The sequence below is a fragment of the Pithys albifrons genome, chromosome 1 (genome assembly GCF_047495875.1).
Source record: "Pithys albifrons albifrons isolate INPA30051 chromosome 1, PitAlb_v1, whole genome shotgun sequence".
Classification (NCBI taxonomy): Eukaryota; Metazoa; Chordata; class Aves; order Passeriformes; family Thamnophilidae; genus Pithys; species Pithys albifrons.
This window is the reverse complement of record NC_092458.1, coordinates 16441124-16465834: the sequence shown is the minus strand read 5'-3', so window position 1 is coordinate 16465834 and position 24711 is coordinate 16441124. Positions and strand designations below refer to the sequence as shown.

Genomic DNA, 24711 nt, shown 5'->3' with positions numbered 1-24711 from the left:
CTGCAAAAGGTCTACAAAGATGATGAAGGGACTGGAGCATCCGTCATACAAGGAGGGGCTGAGGGACCTGGGACTCTTCAGGCTTGAAAATAGGTGACTTTTGCAGGACTTACAAAAATGCATAAATTCCTGTTGGAAGGAGTAAAGAAGATGACGTCAAGCTTCCTTTGGTGGAGCTCAGTGACAAGACAAAATGAAACAGGCACAAAATGAATCACAAGATATTCTGTTTAAACCTAATAAATTTTTTTTTGGACTTTCCATTCTTGAAGATTTGGTCCTGGGCAATCTGCTGCAGCTAACTCTTGTCTGAATAGGGGGAACAGACTAGAAAATCTCCAAAAGTGATTTCAAAAGAGCTACTATCAAGTAGTCTAAAAATATTTCTTCCTTCCTTTTACTTGTAATATTTAAATATGATAAGAAATGCTGGTCTACTTGCAATGACCTATTTAAAATTTATAATTTTTAAAATTACACAAATAGATTAAAAAAACTTCAAGTCAGACTGTGAACTCTTTCTGCACTACTGTTTTAAAAAGCTATATAAAATGAACTGAGAAAAAGAGCTGCATTAATATCATTGGGCAAAACTAGAAGTTGTGATCCTAGGAATGGAAGCACCAAACAGAATCTTAGAATAATTTAGGTTGGAAAAGACCTTTAAGATCATTGAGTTCAATTGTTAACCCAGCACTGCAAGTCCACCACTAAACCATGTCCCTGTGTACCACATTTACACACCTTTTAAATACTTCCAGTGATGTTGACTCCACCAATTCCATGGTCAGTCTATTCAATGTTGACTACCCTGTCGGTAAAGAATTTTTTTCTTAATATCCAATCTAAACTTCCTCTGGCACAACGTGAGACCATTTCCTCTTGTCCTGTTGCTTGCTACCTGGGAGAAGAGACCAACCCCCACATCACTATAACCTCTTCTCAGGTGTTCTGTGAGACTCTTTTACTCCAGCCTAAACACCCCCAGCTCCTTCAGCTGCTTCACATAAGACTTGTGTTTCAGACCCTTCACCAGCTCCATTTCTCTTCTCTGAGCAAGCTCTAGCACCTCAATGTCTTTCTTGTGGTCAGGGGCCCAAAACTGAACAGAGGACTCAAGGTGCAGCCTCACCAGTGCTGAATACAGGGGGAGGATTACTGCTGTAGTCCTCCTGGGCACACGTTTACAGATACAAGCCAGGATGCCATTGGACTTTTTGACCACCTGGGCTCACTGCTGTTCTTTGAAAGGGCTGAATGCCATATCTATTACTATATTGGATAAACTGAGCTTTCAAAAGTCAAAGTTGTTTAGATAAACATTAAATTTGCCTCGTTTTGACCATGTACACAAACACTTGTTTATGAACACTGAGTGTAATTAATTGAATATTTGCTTTTCAGAAGGAGGTTTTTACAAGCATTTCTGAGAACTCAACCCTTAACAGAAAGTGACAAGGAGAAAAGAAAAGAAATTACTTGAATTCCCATTTGGGACTGAGTGCTTATCAGACATATAAGCTCCTGACCACAGGGAAGAGAGAGGAGACACTTGACATTGATGTTTACAATTTATTGTCATTGAAGGCCTAAAAATGCCTTCTAAAAATCCTGAGCATCAAAAGGAAAAAAAACCAACAAACACAATATATGCTTTCACTGATATGATTAGTAGTAATATGTTGCATTCATAGAGCAGTTTCAGACCTTAGGGTGTTACGGTCTATCTCCTTTTCAAGCACACAAAGCATTGGATTGCTTTACTTACTAGTAGCAGTAGCAGGATAATATCAGGATTATCACAGGCACAGGCTACATGCATAGATGTCCAAAAATCCTCATCTTGATGATTTACATTTACTCCTCTGTCAATTAGAATTTCTGCAGCAAATGCATTATCATAGCGAGCACACTAGAAGAAAAAAGAACAGATTAGGGATGGTGTTTTCCTCAGTGTACAACTGAATTTATTATAGTATTTAAATTTGGCAGATGATGCATTATAGCTGAACTGCTGTGTTTGTAGGGAACAACAGCTGAGGAATCTATAATTGTGTGGAGACTACCAGTTTCATATGCATGATCCACAGAACCCTCTATTTCGTGTGAAAAATCACCAAATAAAATCTGCTGAATCTATAATAAGGGTAATGCTTTTCTCTGTTCAATATTGTCATTCCAAATCACTACACAGGCATCAGTGCATGATGAGTAGTGGCATCTAAGTATATGTACACCCACATATATATCTGTCCACGTGTACAGGAACTTCTGACTTTTATGCAGTTCATAGCAATAATACAACCTCTACATACCCACTTCTATTTCCAGTCTTCTAACTACACTTATTCCTCTTCTAGTCTCTCTGACAGATAAATTTTCTGCACTCTAAGGGTTCGTTGGGAGGGACAGGGGGATGCACGTCTGTGTGTGTGTGTGTGTCTGTGTCTGTGTCTCTGTGTCTCTGTGTGTGTCTCTGTGTCTCTCTGTGTGTGTCTGTGTGTCTGTGTGTGTGCATGCACGTGTGTGTGTGATGATGATGATGGATGGAGGTCACACTCACTAATTTTGGCAGAGAAGAAGAAACTGGCTTAGACATTGTTTTGACCTTACTCCTCTGTCACATCTGCAAATTTTTATGCATAAGGTTATGGATAGTACTTTAAAAGACAACCAGGGCACCTCAGTTAAGATCTTTACTCTGGCCCAATATACAATCTCAGTAACTCTTTAGAGAAGGATCCTGTCTCTTTCCCCACTGGAGAGAGGTTACAGGGAGACTTATTTTCTGTGTTAGATACTTTGATGCTTTGAATACAATCCTTAATATCTATGCCTCTTCCAATATTTAAACATTTCCTGGTCTCCCAAAGCACACATGCACATTCAGAGTACTAATATAGTGAAATCTGCAGATAATTTGCAAATGAGGGTTAAGTAATTGTATTATGTCTATCACATGTGAAACTGTACGATAGCATCCAGTTTGCTGATCTATATTAGTATGGCATGGAAACCAGAATACTGAAACAAATGGGGAAGAAGGAAAAGTATCTAACTAGATTTTACTGTAAAGTGAAACATAAATGTATATATATAAATACATATAAGCACACTGATTATGACCCAGAAGGGCAAGGGTGCCCCTTCCACATACTTTTCTCTGACCAGCCCTTTTACTCTGCAGGCATTCATGATATTCATCTGCTATCACTGCCACCATTTTCACTCTACCTTTCTGATTCCTATTCCTATATGCCATCCAGGCTATGTTGAGTTGTTTACCCAGAAGTTTTCTCTCAGCTGTCTTTTGCAGCTTTATCCTTGTATCATCTGTAGACTGGCCTATAAACAGAGATATCAGCTGGGACTTTGCTTTGTCTGATTTGGGGTGCAAAGTTGTATACTTTCATGCAACCTCCTTTAACCTACTCAAAAAGTCCAGTAGGGACTCCTTTCTATCCTGTTTTACCTCATACAATTTTGAGCAATTTATTACTTTTGGAATTGCACTTCTTATTCCAAACAAAACCCATTGTTGACATTGTTCCAACATTCTCCTTTCATCTTCGAGGTTTAGGTCCCAGTGTGTGTCTAACAAGGGGAAATATCGGTCAACTCCCCCTTGAAAGGTTTGAACTGATATCTGTGCCTCGATGTGCATTCTAGCAGTTGTCTGAACCATGAGAGAGGAATTCATTTTTTTCTTTTTCCTCTGGAGAACACTCCATCTTCCTCCATAAATGCCCATTACAGGTGACATGAGGCATGGGGGGTGACCTTGGCTGGACATCAGGTGCCCACCAAGCTGCTTCACTGCTCGGCATCACAAGGAGAAAATAAGATAGAAAAAAAAACAACTTTGTGGGTCAAGATAAATAGAGTTTAATGCTGAAGGACATTTTCTCCAAGCTGAGCCGCTCCCAGCTCCCTCTGAAATTCTCCTTGTGATTCAGCCCCTTACCCAGCTCCATTCCCTTCTCTGGACATTTGGCACTGGAGGCTAAAGGTGGTAAGGAGGGATCCCAAACCAGAGACCTCCAACACCCAAGCAAATTCAGGGTCAAATGCCCCTTCAAAATGAGAAGTCAGTAGCCAAGTTACAACTATAACTAAGTAATTTTAAACAAAAGCAAGAGACACTTTTTTTAAGCCTTTTAACATTTGTCTTGGATGGAGGTGGTAGGGAGGAGAAAATGACGAACTTAGAAATCCAAGCCCACAGCCACATTCTGTACGCTCTACCGGGCCTCCCCACAGAACAAGGAGATACTATGACTGGCTGAACTGCTGTTCCTAGGGGAGCTGCTATTGTGACACTGGTTGGAGTAGAGGCAGCAGAATTTGAAGAGACATCTGTAGCTGAAGCGGTATAAACATTGCCAAAGTTGAAACTGCTGCAGAGTTCACCAGTATCTGCAAAGACTCAGCTGAATGTAAGAGCTGCAAGTACTATTGTGATAATAAATATCACTGTTATGGGTTTAGCCAAGAAGGCCAAAAATTTAGGCTTTAAATTTCAGACTAGGCCTGGAATTGTCAGCTGACTTGAGCTGGGCTGGGCTAGCTAACAGCTGACTTCTTCTAGCCAGTAATGTTGTATTCCATACCATGTTACGACATCATCTCAGAAGGGGTAAGAGCTGGTGTGTGGGTGCGGCTTAGTCAGTTCCATCATGGCTGAACTAAGAGGAGAACGTCTTGCAGCTCCTCTACTGTGCTAGGCCCTGCTCTGGCTGCTGCTGCTTGCATTTTTTTTGAGTCCAGGGAAGTAGAAATGTTTTGTTGTTATACCTTCTCTTTCTTGCAGGATGTCTTTTACAGTACTTATAAATCTAGAGTAATACACTTTGTATTAATTGGGGAGTGGGAAGTTATTTCATGTTATATATATATAATTTGTGTAAGTGTGTGTTATATTGTAGTTTTCTCTTAATTCTCTCTTTCTGTATAAATGCATATAGTTAGTTTCAGCATAAAACTAGTTTTAGAGGGTTTTTTCCCTTTGTGCCTTTTCTCAGCCAGAGGCTAACTCAGTTCTTTGGGCAGTTGGTATTTTGCCAGCTCAACCCGAGGCAATCACAAATATTGATAACTCAGAAGATGAAATTTAAACTGTATCAGGATAAAAAGCAATTCTGCCTTAAATGATTTCCAAATACACTGACCAGTAAATTATAGAACAGAAATTAAGTTCTGATATATTTCCTTTAGTTTATAACCTATCTGGCAGCTCCCAAAACCATTTTGTTTTGTTTAATCAGTATGATTCATTGTATCATTATAAATTACATTGAGATGTTCTATGTTCAAATTTCAACAATTCAGAGATAAGACATTTTATAATAGAAATCAATATAATCTATCACAAATCACATCTTCAAAGTATTCTTAGGCAAAAAAAAACCCCAAAATTGCTGGAGATGACAGATATCACTGAGCCATTTTGTGTATTTATAATAGACATAAAGCCTTTAAGTGATTAGTCACCAGTTTGTATACAGCAGAGATTTATCACTGCACCTTGATTCTTGTTTAATGGTTTTTGTAAAACAATTTGACATGCTCCAAGTTTCAGAAAAAAATGGGTATTCATATACTTTGTTATTAAGGTGGGGGTGGGTGATCACCTGTGTGAATTGGAATGATGCTATTTGCTTGCTTCCCACTGAATGGGCAGCTCCAGCAAGTACTCTCTTTTTATACTTCTCCTCTCATGGAATCTAAAGAGAGTTCATTGAATACTTTTGAAGCTCCCAGGGCTTCCCTGGAGATTCAATGACATCAGGATACAGACATGACAAGAAAATCTTTATGAAACCTCACATTTGATTTCTTGAGAAATATATCACATTTTGGCAGTCAGCATAAATGGAAAAAGGAATTATATTATGAAATGAATTTTAAGGAAAATGTGAAGATAAACATATTTTCCATTCATTCTGCCATAAGAACATTTAGCCTGTAACTGGAAAGAATAAACTCTGTTAAGCTTCCCTTTGGACAAATCAGCTTATATAGAATCATAGTGGTAAAACCAGTACTGAGAATTGATCTGAGTGGGCTTTAAGAATATAACACAGATGCTCACTGAATTGTTATTTTCGATTCTTGCAGGAAAATAAACTTGGTTTATCTGTTTCCCTGCATTACAACTCTCCTCTCCTGCCTGTACTGCTCCCCAATAAGGGTGAAATTAAAATTTCATTGAAATTAGCTTTGCCTCTATCACCAATAGGACCAGAATTTTTCTGTAAATGAATTATGAGTACTTGCAAGTAACTCTGACTAAACTGAGGCAGTAGGTAATACATAGCTCTCTATTGCAAATTTCTTATTGCAGAAAGCTTTCCCTCCTTTGGAAGCATAGGTGAGCCTGTGAAGCAGCAGGCACCAGTGGAGAGATACTGATTGTGACAGTGAATTGGGGCGTGATGCAGATCAAGAAACCTAAAAAGGTACAGTTCACCTCTAGATTTTATCTGCTTTAAAAAGTGTGCATAAGTTAAACTAGCCAATACAATCTAAATCCCCTGAAGATGGATTTTTCTTTCTTCTGTTTTACATTGCCTGAGACTGATATCACATCATCCATACTGAAGATACATATTATCTCTTAAGTCTTCCAGCATGGGATAAGTTTTGGGATGCCTCTGTTTTGGGAAACCCAATGATAACATCTCATATGGACAGTATTTTTCCAGAGTGATAGAGTACCTTTGCAGTAGGCAAAGAGTTGGAGGAGAGAAAAAAAGAGTATTAATTTTTTTCTCTGTTCCAAAACAATACTGTCCCCCTGACCTAGGCCTCTATTCCCTAAAGTCCTTGGTAAATAGCAGGGCCATGGAAGATGGTAAACACAGATTAATTACATAAAGGAGATGCTACACCTTGCAAAAGCATGGTGACAGGTGCGCTGGAGTCCAGTAATATTATAGAAGCCTTTTTTTCATTATTAAATTACTTTATTCTCAGTATATACTATGAGAACTTAATCCAACTGTTCTAAAATGAAGCACTCTGCTTCTATTAAACCCTTGTATTTGCTAAGTCACATTTATTTTAGCCACATTGTAAACCAAAGTTGGATGTTTTAAAATAGTTTCACATTCACATGTCTGCAACTGAAGCATCACAGACCAAAGAAAAAATCACAAGACTTAATAATTATGAGTTTTGCCACTGGCTTCAACAAGTCAAAATTCAACTTCAGCAGTATTTTCTTTTTGTCTGTTTGTCAGTCTTTCCTCCACATGACCTTACCTCTTGCTTTTCTTCTGGTCATTATTACAAATTGATTTGCTCTTATCTTTTCCTTACTTAATCTGAATTGCTATGCAAACAATGATAAACTAAATGCAGATAATGTGCTCACCATTCACATATAGGAAACTGGTGCAACAAACATGAACAAAAGCAAAAGGAAAAATGTTACATAATGTTTTCATAGAGAACCTGTAAATCTCTGAACCATATAATTCTGTATTTGGAATCAAGCAAAATTTCCTTTGTTCTTTCTTACAGAACAGATAATTTATAAATAAAACATTTCATTTTTCTTTGGTAGCTACCACTTCTTTTGAAAGCAATTTGAAAACAACCATTTATTTAAAAAGCATAGCTGGATGCAATCATAACTACAGCGGAGGTCAGCATAGATAAAAAAAAATATTGCTCAGCCTTTCTTTTTTGTTAATTTGCCAAATCTGCTACTCACTATCCCACTATATTTATCCACAGTCACTAACACTAATCTTCAATCATGCTCACCAGATGGAGCAAGGAGCCTCCTGAGGAAACCAGCATATGAGGGTCAGCACCATCCTTCAATAGCCGTAGCACTGAAACATCAAAGAAAAGAGGAACAAGAATTAATATACCAGCAATACACCTAATTCTGAACTGTTAATAGGTTGATTCTTCATCATCTTTGTTAGGAGATTTAATAATATATGCAAAACTCTTATATAATATTTGCAAAACTATCAGGTCAGTATTTGCTATCTCATCTGTTTTAATAGCAAAGCCTGTAAGCAAAGAACTTTTGATAATGAACAGTAAATATGAACAGTGCAAAGGACTTTTCAAATGTCCAGATAAGCATATCAGTTTTGCACATAAGAGAGGGGAAGGGAGAGCTGGAGGAGAGACACTTTGTCAAGGACACAATCACCTGATTAGTTCATTTGTGAGCAAAATCACAGTCAACTGGTTTTATTTTATTTTATAGAGTTCCCATGAGATATGTTTGCTTTTTCAGTAAATACTTGAAACTAGTATTCATAACTGATATAATTTGAAGTTAATCATCATGCCAAAGCTAAATGATCTGCACTCAATTTAACCTTTCCAGTGAATTGTCAGATCACTGATGCAGCATAATTTTTAAAACGACATTTGGAGTCAAAATCCACTCCCAGTTACATGTATCAAACCCCTTTGAAATGAAAACAGGCTTATAAAGTGCAAGCAAAACCACAACCTTTCATATTGGTGCTCACTCAAGAGTGAAAATTCAGCACTTTTTCCCCATGGTCTTTATTGCCTTTATAACCTTTCCATTCTAAATCAAAGCATTGACTAACTCATAGTAACAGTGTTCATTCCACGAACAGAGTTGCACAGTAACCATGCCAGACATTATCAGGGGAATTCACACTGGCACTGCAACCCTGTCTTCAGGAAACTGGCAAGAACCCTTTTGAAAGGCCTCTCTCCATGAGAATTACTATCAGTAATGTTTCCTGAGCAGGAGCACAGGTGGTTCTGCCTCCATCATCTGGAAATCTTGGTTTGAATTCCTAGCCGAGATCCTGAATGGACTTGTGCAAACAACTGCAAAGAAATTTTAAGTATTTCAATACCCCAGAAATCTATTCCACTGTGGTGTCTATCCAACAGGAGAGCCACAAATTTCTCTCAAGGCCCTTCTAACTTCTGTGAATCCATCAAGAGACTCATGAACACCATCTCCTCCGATCTATGCATTTTTTGTGTACATTTTCTTTTTCTCAGGAATATCTTGCAACTCCACTGCATATTTAAACTTCTTACAGAATTCAGACAGTTGACTTATTTGAAAGGGGTCAGATTTTTTTTCAAAGATTGTCAAGTAATAGAAGCAATGTTTCCTGAATGTGCTGACTTATTTTTGACCAGGTGCCCTAGAAAAATCCAGTCTAAGAAAGAATATTTGGCTAAATGGTTGCAAGCCTGTAAAACTAAAGTGAAACATTTGGCATCATCATTGCTAAACACTTTACATAGTAAACGCACTGGTATAATGGACAAATATTTACAATAGGTAGACAAATTCATTTAATCTTTTGCTCTTTTATAAGCTTTGAAAATCAAAGATCAATCTGAACCACTGTATAAATTCATACTTTAGGAATAGTTCCATTGTATTTATTTCTCCCCACCAAAGATTTTGCCTCATTTAATTTACATAACTATAAAAGACATTCTGGCAAAATCCACTTTGAAAGTTAATCCATATCAGAAGTCCCTGCTGTCTGCAGCACATCCACCAAAAGTAGAATTGGAAAATTAGATAACATGAAATTTTAGAAACTTTACACATGCTAAGTAACATGAAAAGCATTGAACTAGAGTGGGAAGGTAGAGAAATAATTACAATATTTCATAGCTTTGGGAGAAATGAATGTAAAAGTACAAAAAATAGCATTTCTTTCTGCTCTCAGATCCACAAATCTCACAATAAAACACGCAACTGTTTTTATCCAGAGAGAGATCATTAAAAATAAAAGTTCAGAACTAAATTCCTTCTTTAGCTTAATACTTAAATTACTGGCCACATGTGGAGATGCTCCCTCTACCTCAGGTTTTAGTGAGTAAAGATTTATTGTAAATCCTCCTTCCTTAAATAAGCGTGCAACTACCTCCTCCTCAAGAGTTAATATTTTCAATTTTCCTATGTCATGCCATTTCTTTAGTAAGGCAGAAAACACTAATTCCATAGCACAGAACATTTTCTAAGGCTCTGAAATTAATTTCATCCTCCCTATCCCACCAGGATTTCACCTGAACAAGTTAATGCTCCAAATTGTTCCCCTTCCTCCATCCCTGTTTTTCAGAGGAAAAAAAATCCACCCATTTTAAAAGCCCAGACACTAACACAACGTATTTATGTAGCATTCTTTCTTATGGACTCTGTATGTAGGTTAAATATGTGAACTATGGCTTGATTCCACTTGGAACGAGAGTCTCATTTGCCAATAGGGGAATTAAGGAAAATAGCCCTTTAAAGTGTGATTTTCAAAAATCATTCTGTTCTCAAGGAGACTTTAACTGGTGATATTGTGAGAGTATATAGTTACCCTAAAATGCCATCTTTATAGTGTATTCTCCCAGGCCGTACTGCTGTCAAAAGAGAGAAGTCATGTACTCCACTGCATTGCCCACTTTGCCCTTGTGCCATCTCTCCCCACCTGTACAGCTACACATTCAACTGGGCCAGTAAGGTGGTTGTGGGTTTGTTTATGGGTTTGTATTTTGTTTTGGGTTGGTTTGGGTTTTTTGTTGCTTTTTTTTTGGGGGGAGGGGGTGTTGGTTGGATTTGGGGTTTGGTTTTTTTGTTTGTTTGCTTTCCTTTTTTTTTTTTTTGTTTCTTTCTACTGAGAATTATTTTCTGGCCCCATCAATGTGGCTCACTGAATATCAGCTCCTTAAGCACCAGCACAGATGAAAGAAAGGAATACATCATGTAGAGGCAGAATAAGCACACTGTGGTTTGGTGGGGGAAATATTTTGTTGAGTAAGGCTGTTAATGAAATAAAATCCTCAGTCTATATTTCTATGAGACAGGATAAGACAATTAATGAATTAACCAAAAAAGTCTGTTCCCTTCCCCTGTTCACAAAACAGCTTACACACCCTTTACCTCTCGCTATTTCTGTATCTGGGAACTGACTCGAATAGCACAAAATAACAGCAGGAAAAATAAAATGCATTTCTAACTGTATTCCACAAGATCTTTATCTGGAGCTTAAAATAGTAATCCAGTGACAAAAAGAAACTCTGGCTACTCAGGTAAAAAATATATGGGCAATTTATTGAATCTTTTCTTCTTCTCTGTTCCCAAAGACTTGTTTCTTATAGAGAAGCTATTCAAAATGAAGTAATGCTTTTCCATATCCCTTTAATAACTCCTTGCAAAAAATGATCATTTCTAGATTCAAGGTTGAAATCCATAAGAATTCATGATTTTGCCTTGATTTTTTTTCCACCAGCAGAAATGCAGACCAAGATTACAGCAGACAGAATTAATCAGTAAACTGTGATCTTAAAGTAGAATATTAAATAATTGAGACCATAAACAAATTATTGAGCCAAATACAAAAGCATTAGGGTATGCAGATAAAAGCTGAGTACTTCTTTGTCAGGTGCATTCGTCCTCATTATTGCACATAGTTTGATCAGTGCTTCAGGAAATTCTCATCACAAAGACTATCAGGGCAAGACATCAAAATCCTCTTTTCAGGTGGGAGAGAGTAAGGATTATGTGCTACATTCCTCTGCATATAAAAACAAGTAAAAAAGAGTCCTCTTTCCTTGAATTCATCCCCTCTGCAAAACACAACCACAACAAAAAAGAAAATCAAGAAGAGAAGATCACAGAAACAAAATCCCCCTTCATACTATGCAACTCAGGTCATTTACTGAAGACTTTACTCTTCAGTAGGAATAGCTTCACCATATCTTCATATTTTTCTTCCAATAGAACTGCTCTAGTTAACGGCAGCAATTTGGGTGAATTGCCCTAATGAGGACAGAAAATAAAACTATATTCAAATAATGATACAGAAATGTCAGGAAGCTGACATCTACTTGAAAAAAACAAAAAACAGCAGAGTGAAATTTTTGGCAAATTCTCAAGCCCTTCCTTTGAGTCTATAAACATGTCTGTCCATTCTCTGATGTCTTTTAGATTTGACACACACAATTATTGACTACTTAGAAGATAATTTCATACCTGATTTCATATCTAATTAAGGCGTTTTAGAAAGCATTAGAAAGCATTGAAGTTTCAGCAGTAAAGAAAGATAATAATCAACATAGCTTTCTACGTAAGTCAAATGACACAATTTTAACCAAACTATTCCAGTGAGCTGAATAGCCTTCCACATTCCATTGATTTTATTGACTAGATTATGACTTATTGTGTAGCCTTATAATGGAGTAAAGTCATTCTTGTTTTGCCTGTTACCACCCACAGGTCTTATACTAACTTTGCATGTGGAACTAGAGCTGTAAGGCTTATGTTTTCTGGGCTTGTCTTGTCTTGCTTGTAGCTTTGTTTTAACTCTTTTAGCTGTTATAGCAATTTGGTGATGACAACAAGACAATTACCTAAGACATTTTAGATATGTTTAGCTTTGTATAACTGGTGTATAATGCATTATGAACTTTGATACACATGGCAGTAAGCAGTACTTACACTGTGCTGTGTTGAATATAATCTCGCTACCCTGGCATATAGAGCTATCTAAGCCCTATGCTGCAGACAAAAGGAGTACCAACCTGAAGTGACAGCAGAGCCTGACAGGTGAATTCAGAGGGCCCTGGGCTATCAGTAACTCACCAGACAACAGCTACTGATGTAACAGAAACCTAAGAGCTGGGCAGTGTTGCATTCACAGCAAACTCAGTTTTAGCAGTAAGAGGATAGACAAAAATAAAGGTGCCTAACATATGTAAAATCTAAGTTAACCATCTACTGTGCTGTATGTAGAGCACCAGTGTATACTTCTAATTATTGTTTTTCTGGAGAGTAGCTGCCAGCTAGTTGAACTTTGTTCCTGTTAATATCTATTTTTGTTCTTTTTAGTTTAGCAGGAATAACTCCAGCTGGAAGGTTTTACTTGTTCATTATGTACAGAAACATGGCATATGGATGCAAAAGCCTAACTAAAATGATGCTGATCTTGGAATGGCTTAACTCATTCTTTCCTGTCTCAGGTTGCATGTTTTTGTCACTTGACAGAAGGCTAAGATTAGCTTTCCAGTTCGATCAAGAATCTGGGAATGTGGCACTGAATAACAGGTGATTAGGGAGACTGGTGTAGCCACCACTTTTCACCCACAGCTGAAAGCAGTTTGGGCATAAACTGACCATAAAATTGAATCACTGAACAACAGAAGTGATAAAGAGGTGCAGTAACATCCTTCTATCTCTTCCACCTCCACCACTCAAGAGTCTTATTTTGCCCTTTAGCTCCTCCACAGTCAAATATCTGGTACAACGCTGAAGCCTTAAACTCTGTATGGATGAATTACTTAGAATTCTCTCCACTTTCATGCCTCTAGCACTCTTTTTTCATTCCTCAGCAGTCATTCTGTACTTCCAGCTTATACCAAAGATACTTATGAGGAACCTGCTACACAACTCAGCTGTGTATGCGAACGCCAAATAAAATCAAGTAAGATGTCACGAGTTTTGGTTAATGCAGTCTTAGAAAAAATCTTTACCTCAAACCGTTGTTATGACTAGTTTAAAATTAAATTTTAAAATCCAAGTACAACTGTTGTTAACTTACTCATTCTTTTAAGGTATCTTTTTTACCTAACAAACACATTTACTGGCTATACTGTTACCACATCATCACTAGTGCAGTAGTTCACGCTTTCTTTCAAAGCAAGCTCATCAGTTGACAGTGGTTATTCAGAGCAGTCATGCTCTTAATGGGCTGTTCAAGCAACTGATTTGTAATTCTACTGCATTTTACATAGAATATTTCCAGGGCTCATTTGCAACATTGTCAAACTTGTTCAGATCTCAACATCTCATTTCCTGGAGAATTCTAGAAAATAAATCCCCACCTCTGCTAAACAAAGATTAAAGACAACAAACCATAAACAAAACATGGACAACATTTAGACAGAGAAGTGTTTTGCCATTCACAGACTGCAGAAATGAAGAGAGTAAAATTTCTCTTTCCATATGGGTTGAAATTGAGAACGTGTTAGCCTTGCATATACAAGCTAAACTGCACACTGAACAAAGTGCTGATGAGGACAAGGCTGATGTTTCTATCCTCCCTGGCAGACCTCTCATAGTTTGTTATTTTTTTCAGGCAGCCAGGAGTCATATTACCATGATCCCAAAGCAACTGGGTCATTGATTCTCTTTTGCATTTAAAAGCAGGATGTGAAATGTCAGGCTGGTTTCTGTGCTCCATTCAACACAACACTCCCTTTAAAAGAAACAAACCAAGCCACCAATGAAACAAACCGGCAGTGTTAGTCCCACAGCCCCAGTTAACATCTTTCCCAGCCCTAATGTTGGTAGATCAAAACACATGGCAGTTCTTCCCCATGCTCTCTTTGTGGAGAAATCAGCCAAAACCCAGCCTTGGGAAAAGCTGGAGGGGCTCAATCACTCTACTGTGGGAGCACAGGTAAGCATAAGACAAGACAGGTCCCTTTCTTTCTGTCGGCTGAAGTTCTCTGCTGCTTTCCTACCAGGCCTTGCATTGTCCATGCCTAGGCATTCACCAACCCTGACAGCTTCCTGCCAATGCACTTACACTCTGGAGGTTGAGGGCACAGCCCTCCTGTTTTCTGAGGTACCTTGAACTGGAAAATGATGTAGAAAGTAATGGTTGTCTCTGGGATACACAGACAATAAGACAAACTCCAGTGAGATCTGTGAGGAGAGTCACAGTTCTCTCCTGGGGCAGACATTTCTATCACTGTAGACACAGTCAGAATAATTCATGAGTTTAGGGACACAGTTATTCAAGAACTGCTAAATTTAAAACTTCTTCATCAAATTGGTCCTTTTTCATTCTATATACATTAAATGTAATGCAGTCTGTGTCTCCACTGGAAAATATTAAGGCCACAAATGTAATGGCTGAAAAAATCCTAGTGTGTGTCTTTTACAGTGCCCAGGGAGCAATCCAAATTAACCTACCTCCTTACAGTAAAGTGACAGTGGGCAGCAGTTCAGTTGTGATATGGCAGACAAAGCATCTGTTTTCAACAAGATAAGATAATGACAGGACAGATACTCACATGGAAGAGCAGTGTACACTCTGAAATAATATCAGAGGAACAAGACTTAGTAGTTATTGGGTCACCGTACCTAAGAGCTACATCTGATTATATGATTTCAATCTCTCTCTCTCTCTCTTTTTTTTTCTTTATTCCTAAAGTGTTATTTTCTTTCATTTTCAGTTCAGTGTTCAACTCCCTCCTACTTTAAGATTTCTTTTTTCGAATAAAAGGACTCTAATCTACATAATTTACTTGCAAATACATGCACTGACAATATCTAGAGTGATGTAGAAAAACACTGGTGTAAATCATAGTAATTTAGAGAAGATTATACCTAGCTATTCAATCCTATGGCCCAAAGACCAAGGGGCACACCCAGCTTCACAACCTAATTATCGGGATCCCCTTTTTGTCTTCCGTTTTGAATTAACTCTACCCAGCTAGAGCTTTGGCCAGATGAGAGGGAGAGAACTGCTATGGTAAGGTCTGTCTTAGTTGCTAAAAAAGCTGTGATTTTATCTCACAGTTACTGTGACCTGCGTACATAACACAGCTGTTGCTAAAATGATTCAACACCACCTTACAAAATAACACATCCTTAGCTACAAGTATTGGTTCTATCATCACTGATAATAGCCTAGCAGGGGTTTGCCAGCCCAGCTACTTCCTTGGCCAAAATAGCTATACCATCAAAACCCGGTAGCACAGACCTGAGTGAATTTGCAGTGTCTGTTGGGGAGATAAATTACACTAAAAACAAAGCTTTTGAACATTTACCATAAGTTGAATGCTGTAAAACTAACCTTAGAGAAAAGTCATGCAGCAAACTTCAATATTCTCAAAGTTTTCACTTCCGAATAGCTAACAAGATTTATGAGAAAGGAACACAATATCTTCGCATTTATGTCACCTATTTAATTCTGTACACATATTTTATCTGTCTCCCATGTGTGCGTTCTCCTGAAAATCCTGAAAAAGGTGACCAAAACCAGTAAGAACTCTATCACCAGGCTACAGTCAGTCATTCTAGGGTTATTTTAGAAATACGTGTCAATTTAAAAGCTCTTTAAATTACCAGTGTAATTTTTAGGCCAGCTTTTCAGCTACAGAAACACCCTATTGCACATTCAAATGTTTGTAGAATTGAATAAAAGTTTCAGATCTTTATGTTAGAAATAGGATTGGGGTTTTGCTGAAGTCAGAGGGACTGTATGGGTAAGGAAAAGAAAAGGGAGGAGGAGGTGGTTGAGTCTTATAACTGTCTGCTACTTGAAAATCAGTTGCAATCTGTTTTTTGCGCCTTTGGAGAGGGAGGGGGTCTTGGACAAGGTAGGTTGAATGGGCTGGAATGTAAGTCTCCCAGTACTAGCCAGAAGGAATGGAGACTGGGACCTCCTCGGCTGGGAAAAGGTATAAAAAGACCTGTTCTTACTGGCGTGTGTCTGTCTCCTGGGCCAGTTACACACCTGATTCAGCTGAATTCATTAAATAGAAGTTTAGTTTTGCTTCGACGACTTTGTCACCTCTAAATTTTATTGGTGTGGGCATTTCTCACATTTACAATATTTTACTCAATATGTTAAATTTATTTCAGAATTTGCAGCTTTCCAGTCCTATAGTCATTAAACGATAAATACTAAAACATACATCAGCAAAATAACTCATTCTGTGGTCAGTACCTTAATTTGAAATCCACTGTCATACCCATAGTGTAACAGTTAAAGAATTTGCATACAATACAAATTTTCTGCTGAACAGACTGTACACTCCCTCTGTTTCACCCAACATTTATGTTGATCCTATGGCAATGTTACTCAATTGGCATAAATCAAATTACCGCTGACTTATATTCCATATGAAGCAACACTCAGTCCCTTTTTTAACTCTCACACCATGCAGAGCAAGTTTACGCCAGCTGGTTTAGAAGCCTTGTAAGCAACTCATTACAATTTGTATTAGAGATCTTTAAGGATAACAGACTTTTATCCTGCTTAGCAGCTGTTAAATGGTACTAATTACCAGCTGTAGACCACTGGCCGTTAGATCCTGTGTGTCTATGGAATTCCCAGGGCTTGCAGTGCACAAGAAAGCAAACTTATATGAGGCAGTATAGAACAAACTAGGGGCATTAATTATCCATGCATTTATCCAAGATAGTCATGCCTGTGGCAGACAAGTGACCAGGACCATGAAGCAAATGTGTGTTTCCAGAAATATCTCATCACTTGACATGTGTGGCTCAAGCACCACCTTTCACAGAGTATAATCTATGACAGTTTACCTCGGTAAAATCAGAGCTGCTTCCCTCTTGTTTGTGTATTCATTCACACGCTCCTGCCCTCATCCTTGCATAGCAGTGCCCCATGCCACTCTGCCATGAGCTGGTATAGATAGCCATCTCATGAAAGATAATTTCCATATAGTTTGTCTCTCTGGCTCTCACTTTGAGACAAGCATAAAGATGGGAGAACAAAAGGATAGGACAGAAGCAGAGCAGGACAGAAGGGAGAGTAGCCAACAGTAACCTCAGTTTTATCTTAGTTTTAAACTGTGTTAGAAACCCACATTCAATGTATAATTTGGTATTGTGAGTATACTTAGGAGACTTGAAAACAAGTCAGTAGCTCCAAGACACCTGCATATTTCCTTTTCCTTCTTTGCATCAGCCCCATCAGCTGTGCAACGGTGAATTGGCTCAGAGAGGTGACAGAATTTAGCTGTTAATTGTAGTAGGTGGTAGCCTCTTGGACCAGTTTGCTGAACTGACTTCCTCTGCAGCCACACAATTGCTAAATCTGACACAAAGAGCATGCAGTGACAACTGTGGTAGGAACAGCATCATAAAATCATGAATGACATTTTTTGAAATAGAAAATACAGCATTGGCATAACATCCAGCTAAGGCAGTGAGAGAGACCCTGAGGCAGCCCCACAATCCCAGTTTCCCATGCAGCAGGAAGCAGCTGACCCTCATGGTACCACTACAGCATTTACTTGTATTTAATTAAAGTTGAACAATCCTACAGAAGGATTTCCAGTTGCTTCCACACTTCCATAGGTTTCATGGGAGAAGAATCAAGCCTCTGCCGTTTCACCCTGGACACTTGGAACATTCACATAGTTAAGTTTTTCTAAGTAAAATCCTTTTTTATCTATCTTCATTATTTTTAGTACATTAAAATAAATATACTGCAAAATATTTTCTGGTTGGGATACACCCTGTGTATGGTAAACCTTAAACTAACAACATGCTTCAGACTACTGATAGTAGCATCCTTTCTCAGACATCTCAGAGATGATCAAGAGATTAGAAGAGCCATGGAGAGCCCCGTGCACAGATGAAGACATTCCCTTTTTCATTTTTAAAGAGTCTTAAAACAAATGAAGATATCTGGATTTGGTGTATTATTGTAATACATTTTTCAACAATATCAGCATTCAGTCAGAGTCCTTTACATTTGCCAAAACAAACCAAAAATAACATATTAAACTTCTTAATGATTCTTTTCTACTTAAAAATACAGACCCACACCTCTCAATTTCTTTTTTTTTTCTTTTTCTTAATACAATACATAAAGTTTGCAAAGGCTAACATCTCTTTGCACATATGGACAGAACAAGACACATCCTCCTGTTAGAGGTGATGGAATAGGATCTGCTTTCCTTGCCAACTCAAGGACAGAATCACCACACAGAGACACATTTAGAAAATGGAGCTTCTGGAGAGGCAGTGTGGAGCTCCTCCTACTCTGCTAAGTAAATGTAATTCATGAGGTCTGAAGAGATTACCTGTGCTGTGGGGGAAAGCAGGATATGGGATTGTCACATGAATTTCCCATATAAGCATGAATAAAAAAAACATGCATGCTGCATGAATACTTCAGTTTGGGTAAGCTCTTCAAGCATTACATTATAGTCCTATTCAGTACTTACTGCATTGATTGCAACATGCTGGTTACCAAGTCCTTCTAATGCCTGTGCATTGCACATAACAAATACGAACATTTTCACATATACATTAATCAAAAGTCTTCATAGAAAATAACTGTGTCTGTTTTCCGCAATGTTGGACCAAGGGTTGGACTCGATGATCTTGGAGGTCTTTTCCAACCCAATCGATTCTATGATTCTACATTCTGCCTGTGCACTTAGCTCAAGGATGTTTTCATTCCTCATTACTCGTTTTACAAAATTTGATTTGGCTGAATTGCTGCATTCTTGAAATGTATTACACTTTTCCTAGTGGTAATCCAAGCAGTTTATATCCACTGGTCTCCAAATCTTCTTCATTTTTTTTTTTCTAATTTTTCATCTCTTTTCATCCAAAGCACAGGGACATGGAGGTTCTCACAGTGAGAGCTAGGGCTTCCCTCACATATTGGCTCCCAAACTCCCAATCAGCAAGGAATTCTTTTACACTTGGCAGAGAGTAGACTTGTCACATTTTATAATATAACACAACAACTTCTGCAACCTTTATCCATTTCTGACAAAGGGGCTCAAATACTAACTTTCACACTTGCCTACTGTGTATTCTTTGCACAGACTAGGTGTCTTCTGTCAACGGTGACTACAACAATGGTGCAACAGAAAGGCATCTGTTAAGTGTCCTAATGGCACTAATAAGAATCTTGTCTCAAATAATTTTGTTTTAATACATACTAAAATCTTTATTGGTTTCCCTGACTAATAACTGATGGGTGGCCTGGATGTCCAGCAAGGAGAGCAAATTGCCTTCAGACAGGTTCAGACAGGAGACATAATCTCCTCCAGTCAGTGCTGCTCTGACAGCACAAGTGCAGCCTCCTGGAAATCATCCTGTTTCCACTCACTATTATCCCACAGCTGTTTCTGGATGCTTGCAAGTTCAGTGCATTGGGGGTAACACCTTCATTTCCTCACACCAGTTACAGTAACCACCACCACTATCAATATGCCAACACCAAAAAAACAAACAAACAAACAAACAAAAAAAACCACCGAAAAAACCAATTGAAAAATCATAAATGAACACATTATCACCCCAAGAACAACAGATCACATGACTAAAGCCAGCATGAAAGGAAACCTATGACTACCACTTTCTTAAACCACCTCAGAATAAACAAAGCAAAACATCTCCAAGTAACTGCTTTGAGGTAAGGCTGTCAGACTTGGGCAGCTGAAGATTGCAACAATGTAGACTTCACTGATTTCACTGTTCAGTATTTGAAATGCAAAAACCGTACAGGGACACAGAGGACTGAAAAGACAGATTTATAATAGTTCATCTAAAAGAAGTGTCCAACCAAAGAGACAAACGTGAAATACTAACACTTCTGCATCCAGTATCACCAAGGTTACAGATGGCTAAATCTCCACACCAACCTTACATAAGGTGAGCCTACACGGGGTTACCAGTGAAGCACTTGAGGACCTGGGGAACCAAGGAGGTGATAAACAGAACCAAGGTATGAGAAACAGAATCTCTGCCTCTCATTCAATAATAAACACCTGTTCTTTGGCACTGATAAGCCAGGAGAAGGGCCAGATTATTATGCCAAAGCTAGGGTAACCAGCACAAAACCAGCACAAAGCAAATTTTGCTTTACTTATGTTTTACTTACATTTTTACAGGTATAGATTTTCACAGTGTGAACTGCAGTTATAGGCCAGCCCAGAAAGGACAAAATTATGCTCACACAGTATCAGGTATAATCACATCTTTTTTATAGCTTATGAAAAGCAAAAGCCTGACATACAAGTTGATGGTTTAATTTGGCTCTGAAGTAGAATTATCAGTTGCTCTCCACAGGAATCTCCCTGCTTTGCTTAGTCTACTCTTGCACTACAGTAGTAAGAGCTGCCTTAGTTTGATGCCCTAGTTGTCTCATTCCTCTACAAAATTCAGTATGACATTGGACTACAGACCTCCTGAGCTTCCTTCTAGCCTGATCAATCTTACAACTCTATGAATTCAACAATACTGATGTCAACAAGGTAAGGAGGAACTAATATCACATCACCTGGCAGTTCTCAAGTCTTACTCATACCAATGAGTCCATGCCCATATGGAGCCATATGGTAGGTCTGGGCTGCAGTGATGAGCTACCACCACAGAACCTCAAACTTTCCAAGTGATACAAAATGCCACATCTTCTCATTTGCCCAAACAATGCACCTGATATGTGTCTGGTACATAAAGCTGATAAATTAAGGAGAAGCCAGGGAGAGTCCCATGCTAGAAGTGTCTAACTTACCAACAGAGATAAGGACTAATCCAGGAAAGCCTGTATGCATAAAATAAAGGCACATATACAGAGAAAAAATGGTATAAAAAATTTATTTCCATGCAACCATGAGTAGAACTACATATATTTGGACTTTCCATCTGTCCCTTTCTGTCCAGCTTGTATAGTTCTAAATATTTTATCCACAGGATTTTTAGGGAGAGGCTTAAGGGCAAAAGAAGCCCAATGTTTATCCTACTGGAACTGAGGAGCCAGAGAGGTTCAGATGATTATTATTGAGGTTATAGGATAGGATGTCTCCTTAGGAGACTAAGAAACAAAGCAGCAGTTCAAATTTCACACAGATATTTTCAGCTTTAGGAACACATCAAGTCGTATTTTCCCTATTATCAATGGGTAAACGTCAAAGTTTTGAAAATACTACCACTGTATGTCAGCAAAAGTTGTAATAGCTAAAATCTGGAGCACAGACACTAGCTCAAGGATTTAGGGCGGCAGCTGTCATGCTTGCCTTTCGAGTCCAAATGTAATCAAAACCCTAAACAGTGTGAGAAATTACCTCCTGTAACCATCTCATTGCCCTGTAAAATGACAGAATGTGTACTGCTTCAAGGTCACATATACACTGCATTGTAATAGAGAGTCATCAGCAAGCAATGTAGTAAGAAAGCAGTATGTGGTTCTAGGCTGACTGAATTCTACCTTGAACTTTTTGCATATGCTTGAAATTCTCGTTCAAAGCTAGACATTTAGAAATACTGTGAATTTCACCTTAACTACTCACATTCCCACCTCCATTCTTAGATGCAATTTACACAGAAACACCAGCTAAATCATGCATTCCCTTAGATTTATTGATTGTATTCTTGCAACATTCAGTTCCGCTGTAATAGCCTATTACTGTGATGGCTGCAATTAACAATAATCAAGGATAATGCCATACAACTCATTTCTATTGTAGCTATAGAGTTTGTTCACTGTCAACTTGAATTGCAAAGGATTTTAACAGTTAAAAACTTTGCAGATCAAATTAAGATGATACTTCAGTGTACTGAGAAAAAATAATCCTCCAATTCATGTCTTGGAGAACAGAAAGATGACTGAAATAATATGTAGTATATATACTTTGTGTATAGAATTTGTATTGAGAAAGAAAAACTACTAGGCATTATACAAATACACCTGCTTCTTTCTCATATACATTTGTGTTTTTACTGGGAAAGGTACTGTGATTCAGACAGAAGGAAAGAATCATAGAATATGCTGAGTTGGAAGGGACTCATCACCGAGTCCAAATCCTGACCTTGCATAGGACATTCCAAGGATCACACCATGCTTCTGAGAGCATCATCCAAACACTTCTTGAACTCTGACAGGCTTGGTGCTGAACAAATGTTCATCTCAGTCTGGCAGTTAATATGATAGGCATAAAATAAATCTGTATGTTACAAGATTCCAAAATAAGATTTTCCCAGTCTTATGCTTAAGTATTCAATTTTGTTTTATTTTATTCCTCCAGTGTATCATTTTAAGAGTGTATCCTGATGGAAAAAGCTTTATAAAGCTGAATTGAAAAAATGAAAACATTTGTAAGGCATTATTAAAAGTGCAGTCGATTTTTTATAAAGAACAGTAGTATTGGTTTAAAGGTTTCTTCATAGAAAAAGAAAAAAAAAACACAAAAGGTTATTCTCTGTTCATGCCTGTAGCTTCCTAGCTTCATTTCTATCATAGAGCAATCTGTGATTTAAATGAAAACATTTTAAAGTAACTACTACTGAAAAATGAATACAAAAACCTTTCCCCTTTATACTGAAATATTATTGGAAATCCATCTGAAGCACAATAATTATGCTGGAGAAGAAATCAACAGCCAATCACATGGAAAATATTCTATTCTTTCTCTCTTTATTTCACAAGTACAGACCAGGGTCTTCTGCCATTACAGTAAATTTCCTTTAATCAGTGTGACATATAACAATATGCAGGGAATTTCAGCCATACCTGCTACTCAGTGGATGTCATCTTTTCTGGAAAGAATAGGTGTCTGATTGCTACCAATTTATAGCCTTGCATCCCACCGTGAATCCCCTTTGAAATGAACAGGAAGAATGCCAGATGTCAATTTGTTGGTTGCTAATGGCTTAAGGACTCTATTGGCATGACAATGAAATTATGAGTGATTAGTCCCTGTGTTTCTTGATGCTTTTGGGTGCCAGAACATGGTCAAGTGGAAAACTTTTTACTACTAAATGTAAAGGAATGTCTTTTGGAGAAAAACACCAACATGGAACTATAAATGAGCTTGATAGGTTTGGAAAAAAAAAAAAAGAGAGAGAGAGAGATGTGTGTATAAAGGTTATCTGTTCAGACCAGATTACACTCCTGAAAAGCTGGATTCTTCCTTAGGGTTAATGTTCTTCTAAATATTTTTTTCTTGACATTTTAGTTTGTGAAAGTATTTTGAATTATGCTCAGAACAAGTGAAGTCATGAATAATTTAAATCTGACTAGTCCCACTCCAGAAAAGCTTTGTATCATAGTCTAGCAAAATAAATAGTTGAGAATATTGAAAATGTGTTCAGAAGTGATTTTTTTTAGAAAAATACATGTATTTTTACAATGGTTCCCTCATAAATACTGTTTCACACTTCTAATTCAAGTAACACATAAAAAATTATTTCTAGTTAACAAAATGTGGCTTTGTTTCGGTGTGTAAGGTCAAAGTACAAGAATGAAATTACTTACATAGAAAGCAAGCAAGTCAGTCAGTGCCTACAGTTTAGAAATCTATGATACAGAGAAAAATCCAGGAGCTGAGTTTCTAGAAACTCTCTGTATCAGTAAGAAAAAGCCATGCTTTTCAGAGAGATGTCAACAAGTCCTCCAGGATGAAGTTAGAGACACCCCAAACCACCAAATGAGAATTAGTAAGTTCAAACATATATCTTAAGTTTTATTTATTCAGTGTTTAAGCATGTGAAACAGGACTGCAAATAGTCGAGTACATATTCCTGTTTTCAAAATTCAGTTAGTAGCATAGATGATGATAACACTGAGGGTTTGGTACAGCAGTTTACTATTCAGCCAACTTTCTGCAGTTTACAATACTGTAGGCAAGACCATCTAGATTCAGTTCGCTTCTCAGGCCCCTTTCCCAGAAGAAAGCTATGCCAGGCTGGAAGCTGCTCAAGATACTTGAGGTGTGAGGACTGCAAAGGTGAGAGAGGCAGTGGGAGAGAGAAACGCACAAAGTGGCTCTCAAAGCAAACCTAGCAAAACTGGGGGGCTGACAGCTCCAATCTTAGTTTTGTGGAGAAAAGAAGGAAGGTATACCACCATGTGATTGCAAGATCAATAAATACATTTAGTGTGAAGCCCCCTAGTCCAAGGGACCCAAAATAGAGGGATGTTTTGTCTTTATTTCTCTACTTGGTACAGGCAGAGGATAAGTGTTCAA

At 37.9% G+C, this 24711-nt stretch overlaps 1 protein-coding gene across 5 annotated transcripts in view; it reads right to left on the bottom strand.

Annotated features, from left to right (window-relative positions):
• MYO16 (myosin XVI) overlaps positions 1-24711 on the bottom strand; it is a 379293-nt gene that overhangs the window by 232067 nt on the left and 122515 nt on the right. For all 5 annotated transcript variants that reach the window (XM_071566752.1, XM_071566844.1, XM_071566927.1 and 2 more), the window contains 2 exons: positions 7771-7841; positions 1769-1912 (listed from right to left, as the gene is read on the bottom strand). In XM_071566752.1, coding sequence (XP_071422853.1) covers positions 1769-1912; positions 7771-7841 — 215 coding nt within the window. The remainder of the gene's footprint in view (positions 1-1768; positions 1913-7770; positions 7842-24711) is intronic.